The sequence below is a fragment of the Silene latifolia genome, chromosome 10 (assembly GCF_048544455.1).
Source record: "Silene latifolia isolate original U9 population chromosome 10, ASM4854445v1, whole genome shotgun sequence".
NCBI lineage: Eukaryota > Viridiplantae > Streptophyta > Magnoliopsida > Caryophyllales > Caryophyllaceae > Silene > Silene latifolia.
The window spans coordinates 63,247,605-63,256,306 of record NC_133535.1 but is presented as its reverse complement, the minus strand read 5'-3'; the positions used below and the strand labels follow the sequence as shown (position 1 = coordinate 63,256,306).

General features: G+C 36.6%; 2 protein-coding genes across 2 annotated transcripts; both read right to left on the bottom strand.

Annotated features, from left to right (window-relative positions):
• Positions 1-1,226: 1,226 nt before the first annotated feature.
• LOC141607670 (uncharacterized) lies at positions 1,227-3,953 on the bottom strand. The gene is made up of 3 exons (XM_074427024.1): positions 3,765-3,953; positions 2,735-3,682; positions 1,227-2,213 (listed from the first exon to the last, which is right to left on the bottom strand). Exons 1-3 carry the CDS (start codon positions 3,951-3,953, stop codon positions 1,227-1,229), a joined length of 2,124 nt encoding a protein of 707 aa, XP_074283125.1.
• Positions 3,954-6,684: 2,731 nt separating this feature from the next.
• Positions 6,685-8,379, bottom strand: LOC141605655 (uncharacterized). Its single transcript, XM_074424531.1, has 2 exons — positions 7,862-8,379; positions 6,685-6,993 (listed from the first exon to the last, which is right to left on the bottom strand). The coding sequence occupies exons 1-2, from the start codon at positions 8,186-8,188 to the stop codon at positions 6,814-6,816; spliced, it is 507 nt and encodes a 168-aa protein (XP_074280632.1). The 5' UTR covers positions 8,189-8,379; the 3' UTR covers positions 6,685-6,813.
• Positions 8,380-8,702: the final 323 nt, after the last annotated feature.

The following is an 8,702-nucleotide window of genomic DNA, read 5'->3' as shown; positions in this document are numbered from 1 at the left end:
AGAGTTACCTGACCAAGGGTCGTTGTTGGTTTAATACCTAGTCCACCACTGTCTCTTGAAGCATGAAGGTATTGCTGAGATAACCAGTGAATTGATCTTTTTGAAGTATCCTTACTCCACCAAAACGCAGCAATCAGAGAGTCGATCTTACGAGAAATAGCAAGCGGCAGAGGAATAACAGCGAGGATATGGGCAATCGAACCAATCAAAATAGAGTTGATAATTATCAGCTTGCTAGATTGAGACAAATATAGAGAAGACCAAGATGAAATGCGGGTTTTCAATTTATCAATAAGTCCATGGAATGCAGTTTGCTTTTGCTTCGGGAGATCAACCGGGACTCCTAAATAATTACCAAACGAAGAAGAGTCTTTCATTCGTAGAATCGAATTTAGATGAGTCTTGAAGTCAGCTGGTGAGTTGGGACTGAATTTGATAAAGGACTTGGCCAGATTTATCATCTGGCCAGAAGCATCTTCAAAGTCATGAAATATGTCCCGGAGAGTCTCAAACGATGACGGGGTAGCCTTACAAAAAATGAAGGCATCATCCGCGTAAAAGAGGTGCGATAGGGTTGGAGCATACCGAGAGATTTTTAAATCATGAAGTTGTCTTTGAGCTTCAGCTTTCCGTAGTTGAGCCGATAAAATCTCCATACACATGATAAATAAATAAGGTGAGAGTGGATCACCCTGACGTAGACCACAAGTTGGACGGAAAGAGGGCGAAGGTTCCCCATTAATCATAACCCTATAGGTAACTGTTGAAATACATTCCCATATTAGGTTACGCCAGGGTATAGGAAATCCAAAATGATCCAAGACAGACATAAGAAACTGCCATGAAACTCTGTCAAAAGCTTTGTGCATATCAAGTTTCAGGGCCGCATAACAATTTGTGCCTCTTTTGGTCTTGTTTATATAGTGCATAATCTCCTGAGCAACAAGGCATCCATCCGACATAAGACGTTCTGGGACGAAGGCTTGTTGGGAATCCGAGACAAGAGATGAAATATCCAGTTTGAGACGGTTGGCCAGACATTTTGAAGCCAGTCGGTACAGTACATTACAGAGGCTTATGGGTCTGTATTGTGAAACCAACTCAGGTTTGTCAACTTTCGGAACGAGAACGATGAGTGTGTTATTCCATTCTTTCAGCATAACTCCGGAGTTTAGGAATCGCAAGATACCAGAAGTAACCATATATCCAATTTGTGGCCAAAATACCTAGAAGAATTTTGGAGTAATACCGTCGGGTCCTGGTGATTTCGAGCCGTCCATACCTTTTAAAGCGCGGAGCACATCGTGCTCTGTAAAGGGTGCTTGCAAAATAGAACATTCCAGAGGGCTCAGACTGGGCAAATGTAAACCATCAAGTAAAGGATGGATGTGATCAAGTAGAACATTCGATTCCTGGGGCGTGGTTCGACAAAGTAAAGCCTTGAAATAGTTGACAATTTCTGAAGCAATGGATTTAGAAGAGTATAGCCAGTCACCATTATCAGAGCGTAGTGCTAGGATTCGGTGCTTTGTCGAACGTTGCTTAACACGATTGTAGAGAAACTTGGTAAGAAATCCGTCCAAAATTTCAGATGTGAACTTGGATCGTTGTATCCAGTATTGACGTTGAGTATGTAACAACTGCAGTCGAGAGGAACGAAGCTGGACAAAGTTCATGGCAGATTGATCATCAATAATTTGATCGGCAGTCGTGTCCAAATCCGCTTCAATATCAGACCAATTAATCCCACAAGAAATACGATGATTGCGAACCCATTGCAAAACTGAATGGCGTGCAGAAGATAATTTTCGCGACACCACATACATGGAAGAGCCAAAGAAGGGCGTGTTCCATGCTTCCTTAACAATTTGTTGTACTTCAGGATAAGCTAGACACCAATTGTCAATTCGATATGGCCTTCTTCGGGATGAGGTTTCTGCGAACAGAGAAAGTATAATAGGAGCGTGATCTGAAACAAGGATAGGCAGGTGGGTAATTGAAGCATTCGGAAAAAGTTGACACCAATCTTGATTGGCATAGGCACGATCCAGCCGTTCAAAAATAGTAGCCGAATGAAGCTGACTGTTCATCCATGTAAATCGCGGACCAAAAAACGGAAGATCTACAAGGCCATTGGAGAATTTCCACGCAGTGAAATCTCGTTGTCCGCGAATGAAACTGGTACCTCCAAACTTGTCAGAAAACAATTCGATCTGATTAAAATCTCCAATCAAAAGTAAAGGCGTGACACCAGAGATTAAAGTTGTAAGCCGGTTCCACAAAGACTGTCGATACTCAAACCTTGCTTCTCCATATATAAATAAAACATAATTACATAATTTGTACAAGGTGGCCTAGACATAGCTATTTTACAAAAGATATAATGAGGGTCAAACGACAGTGGAGTTAAAACAACCGAGTCATCCCAACGTAAAAGGAGGCCACCACTACGTCCTATTGAGTCAACACCATAAAAGTTAGGTAAGCCCAGACAAGAAGTGCGAGATGAAGCTTGGGCTGATGTAGTCATAGTTTCTTGCAAAAACAAAATTGACGGATCATATTGATGGGCGCTTCTAATTAGGAAAGGAATTGTAGGATCATCCGTTGCACCGAGCCCCCTACAATTCCAACAAAAGAGCTTCATTAGAAAACGGGTGGCGAATTAAGGTCCGCCACCAGACCTGCAAAGGAGAAAAGGTCTTCATCTCTTCCTCTTGTAAACAAACTTTACCTTCCTGCCATGAGAGTCCATAGCAGGAACATTAGTAGAGCAAGTGACAGAGTCACGAAAAAGACAACCAACATCAGTAGACCTTGGTGGTGTCGAAGGTTCACCAAGGCCTAAATCCAAAGATGCATCCACGTTCGCATCAGGTGCAGTCATACGAAAAGCAGGAGAAGCAACTCTAGCGGTAGAAGTTTCACCAGCAGCTGCATTTTGAGGCCCAGGCACAACAGGTCCCCTGATCAGAGGGAAATTCTCAAGGAGGACTTCACGAGATTGGTCTTCATGAATACAGCAGTCTGGCGGTGGAACAGATGCAGAGCCATTAAGATCCTCGTCCGACGGGGAGGATGAAAAAGAAAAGACCGGATAAGCTCCACCAGAGTCAACAATAACAGGGTCCGATGGAGAAGCGATATTAATCTCAGAGTTTAAGTACTTTAAGCGTGGTGGTAGCCCAAGAACGTCAGGGGAATAGAAAGACGATCCAGGTGGACCATGAAGGACCATTAGACCGCGGGAAGAAAGCTCATCCAGACGAGATTGAATATCTCTGGCCCCACGAACTTTACCCGATGGACAAAATAAAACACGGTGGCCAACCTGACCACAAGTCTTGCAAAATCGAAAAACTCCTTCATATGAAAACCCAATCCATTGATGTTCACGATCGTTCAAAGCTAAATAACATCCAGGAATGAGTGGTTTTGATAAATCCACCCAAACCTTCACGCGGACAAAGTTACGAGTTGGTAGCAGAGTAGGATAGGTTTCTTCTTCACATATGTCCCCGACATGTGATAGAAGAAAAGCAGCTACAGATGTGTTTAAAAGAGGAATAGGGAGGTGTTTAACCCTAATCCAAATAGGCACAATATGAAATAACAAATTATCCGGAATGGTCATAGGGGTGACAGTTCGAAAAACAAACAAACTGCCTTCGATATTAACCGTCTGTCTCAGACGGAAATAGGCAAAGTCAGCCGCTAATGAAAACTAAAAAAATATAATAAGGCTCCATAGGTCGGATAGAAACGGCTCCATTAAGTTTCCAGTGTTTGAAAATGAGATCATAGATTCGTGGAACATCAAGGTAACATTGATCAAGTATTTTGGCTATAAGGGCTTTAGAAAAGTCGACACCGGTAAAATCAGCACAAAGATGTAATGGAAGTTTGAGGCTGACACCGGCACGGCATGGATTAAGGGAAGAAGAAGACGCCATTAAAGATTAGTAATTAAAAGGATATGTGGAGGGGTTATGTGGTGACAGAACAGAGCAAAGGGTATGGGCCATTTTATTCTACACGGTCTTTTCGCGTTTTTTTTTTTTACAAAACTGACTACTTTTTAGTAAATAGTGACTACTTTATGGTAAACAGTGATCAATTTGAAAAAAAATGACTAATTTTTAATCAAAAGAAAATGGTCACTACTTACCAAAAAATGTTCACGATTTTCTCGTCGTATTGTATGTACGGCAATCGTACAATAGAATTTGCGGTCTTTGTCGGGTTGGGTGGGAAAAGTCGGGAGATACACACTTTGATGAACGAGTAGGTCCCCTGAGAGACGGCTTCTCAATAAGTTTATTGAGAGACTATTTTACAATTTTAAGAAAAAGTGGTACTAAAGCTAATAAAATAGGTACAAATCATGATTAAAAGATAAAATGGCTACATTTATTATATAAATAGGTACGAAATCACTATGTCACGATCAACAACAAAAGAATCACGATCAACCTCAACCCCCCTTATACTAAAAGAATAAGAGATTACTAAAATTTTCCCGCCTAAATAATTTATTCTAAAATTAGACTTCACTATATTATATCTACAAATGGCCATACTTTCCAAACAATAAATATCTCTATTCCGTTTTAAAAGGATATAATATATTTTTCAATTTGCATAGACATATTAATAAGATATTTTGATTTTGTCATAAATAAAATTGCACTAACTATACTAATGACGTGATAAAATATTTTACTGTTATTATTTTTAAAACTAAACATGATGGCTACGTACATTTATTTAGCAAATATTTTCATTCTAAATAATTCTACTATTATGTATTTTGATACAAACTTATGTAATATTCATTGATATTTTTACTTATAAAATGAAAAAACTTACGAATTATATTTTTTTTTCTTCTACTTTAACTTAATATATATATATATATATATATATATATATATATATATATATATATATATATATATATATATATATATATATATATATATATATATATATATATATATATATATATATCCCTTCCCATACTATGCGAACATTTAAATTTTGGTTAATTTTGTTATTTAACAAACATGGAGTACATAAGTATAATTATTATAACGCATATCTTATCTGATTGTATTATTAATGTCATTACTTCACGCTTATACATTACACCTTTAGTGGATATAATGGTATTAACTACAATATTATTTTTGAAATAAAGTGAACAAAATAGTTTAAGTAAAACCGACAATTTTATTAGGAGTAAAAAGTGTTGAACCTTCTTTATTCTACCTCTTAATATAATTTTTCTTCAAGCTATAATGTTACCCACCTATTGTAATTGGGTTTCTACTTCTAAATATAAAACATTACTATTAAATTTTATAGTTAAATTTCAAATTAAGTTAAACCAGTGATGTAATTGTTAAATTCTCTAATATTTCTGTCTAAGAAACCGCGCATTCGCACGAAATCTATACTAGTTATATACTAAAAGAATAGGCATCCTAAAAAATTTTCCCGCCAAAGTGCATTCACTCATATATGGAAACAAATGTTTCTTTTATTAAACTAAACCCTTCATTAAAATAGTCTTTTCACTTGACGCATACTTATGTGTAAAACTAAACTATAAATTATTGTTGACAAAAAAAAAGAATTCATTATAAGAATTTTATAAAATTTATAAAATGAAATCATTAGTTTTGAGAGATAAAATACATTTTGATTAACATATATGACCTTTTCTCTTATTTAGTTTTGAGATCAACTTTTTTTCATACAATGAGGTAAAATATGAAAATTTACGGTGTCAATTTAAACTTTTATACTTCCTCCTATTCACTATTTTCTTCCCTATATCCTTAAACGGATTATTCAGGTTTTCTTCCCCTTTCTTATTTTGGAAACTTTTACTCTTATTTTATTCATCCCCCTCTCCTATTACCAAACCCCACCCAACTTTTACTCTTATTTTATTCATCTCTCTCCTATCACCAAACCCCACCTAACTCACAATTCATTATTTAATTCCTAATTATTCATTCCTCTCTCCCATTCACAAACCCTACCATCTTCCTTTATTCATTCTTTAATCATCTCTTAAAATCTTGTGCCCACATCAAAGGGGAAGAAAACCCCAAATAGGAGGGAGTAAGTAATATAATAAAATGTAAAACTTTTATATATACGCGCATGCGCGGGATCTACACTAGTAACTTATTGTAAGATCGTCTCTCCCGAATTGGGCACTCACAACAAAATCAGCTCTATATACAGATTCTGAATTTTTTGATTTTTAATATCCGCGGTTTTGCTCACCCTTACCTTTCACCTTGTAAATGAAGATAGAAAAATGAATAAAAAGCTGAGTAATGTATTTCTTAGCGTTAAACTTGTAAAACGTGGGCGATTTCTAATACTCCCTCCCATCCAAACCAAAGGTAACACTTACCTTATTCGTACCATCCAAACCAAATTACCCATTCCTCATTTGGTAAAAAACATGACTAAAGACCCCTCATACACCCTTATTATTTACAGAAAATGCCATCATATTTGTGGCCCTCCTTTAATTAAGCTATAAGTGGTCCTACTTTAATTCCAATATTACCGTTACTTTTTCTCCATTTTCTTAAAACTTGTGCTCCCTCCCATGTTACATTTGGTTTGGATGGGAGGGAGTATATAGTAGTAGATAATAAATATCAGAATTGGTTCCAAATAATGAGCAAAACACATTGTATGAAGTTTTTTGTGACCGCAAAAAGAGTTCTGAACCAAAGAAATGAATGCTATGGAATCAAAAATAGAATCATACAAGTGAAAAATAATTTAAGCCCTCTTCTTCCGAGCTGCCAAGACAGGTTTCTTGCCAACAGTCGGGGTGTCGCAAGAAGAACAAAGCAATCCTCTTAGGACAGCTAATACTGCTATCCCCATGAATGGATAGTAGATCATCTTCAATGTATCTGGGGCCTTGTTGGAACCTATCAGTTCCGAGATGATTGCAACCTGCACAAGACCACATCATCACAATTAAGCATAGTCATTATCAGCAGTCAGGACACAGGATTAGGGTAGGGTGGGTTTTTTTAGTACAGTACAGTTAGTACTGAGTATTAAAGCAAAGTATAACACTCAAATCATGTGGGTTGGCCTGTTGGCTATCAAAGTAATTTCAAGAAAACGGTTAGATCATTTAGTCAACCAGTAGAAAGCCATCTTTATTAGCTACTGTACTTTTTTCTAGTTCATTTGTTTGATTCACTTTCACAAGTTTGCCATAGGAGAAATGTGTGAATTTGGTTAATTATCCAACATTTGGCCAACAATGAACCACAAACAAATAGCAACTTGTATGTACTTGAAAAAATCCCGTTACCACAAACAATTCAATACAATTACTGTAGTTCTTTTGCTTCCTTTAAATATTTGAATGCCACTCATTCCTATGATCTCTTATTTTGATTACGACAGTAGTGTATATACGGCCCTCTACCTGGCCTATAGCTAGAGCCTGCCTTTTGAGGCATTGTGTAATGTTGCTGGTTGAAGGAATGAAGGACCATAAGTTACAGAAATGAGCCATAATCATGAATCAAACCTCCCTCTAAAAGCAGTCTCTACACAAACTTTCGGATATACGAGGAGTCTTATTGTGAAATGTGGGTAATTAATAGGGACGGTGAGAGTACTGATCTGAGGACTGAGGAGCTTACAACCTACAATCATATTCAGGTTTACATTACTTCTTCCTTTCCAATCAATTGTATACATATTATGACTGAACTAGAAAGGAGTGAAAGACGAGGATATTGATGAAATGAAAACAAGAATTATACTTATAAATGTATAAAAGAGAAGGCGAAAATATAGTTACCATAGATGTAGTCATGGAAGCTCCATAGAACAAGCAGGTGGTTTTAAACCAAGATTTGGCAGAAATCAAGGCATAAAGATTAATAATAGAGAGTGGCCATAAAACAAAAAGCTCCATCCAAACAAGACCCATAAAAAAATGAGGTTTCTCAACAACCAAGTAATCTCCATACTCAGAACTATACCAACTATTAAGATCTACCAAAACTTTGGGGTAGTATTCCTGTGGTAAACATGTTTGGGAATCAAATAATGGGACTACTATCGCCATTACAAGGAAAGATAGGAAAAGGACTGCATCTACCAATTTAACAACCACACACCCCATTTTTCTAACTTGGAATTTCGAATACCAAAGGGAATCTATTTGACTTATCAATTCTTTTTTGTCAATTTTACTTGATTATAACTTTAATATATATAGAAATAAGAATTAGGAAGGAAGGAAGGAGGTTGACAAAAATGGTGATAGACTCGAGGGAATCCACAATTTGAATCAAGGCCAACACGATTGGAGTTGTATTTTCTAGACAATGAGTTGGCTCTTCATCACTTTCCGTTAGTGCCACCAACGTGGACATGCACTCTCAAACTAATTATTATACTCTCTCCTATTCGCTATTTTCTTGATTTGGGCACAAAATTTTAGGAAAAAGATTAAAGAATGAATAAAGGGAGATGGTAGGGTTTATAAATTGAAGAGATGAATGAATTAATTAGGGATTAAATAAGGAATTATGAGTAAGGTGAGGTTTGGTGATAAGAGAGATGGATGAATAAAATAAGAGTAAAAGTTAGGTGGGGTTTGGTGATAGGAGACAGGGATGAATAAAATAAGAGTA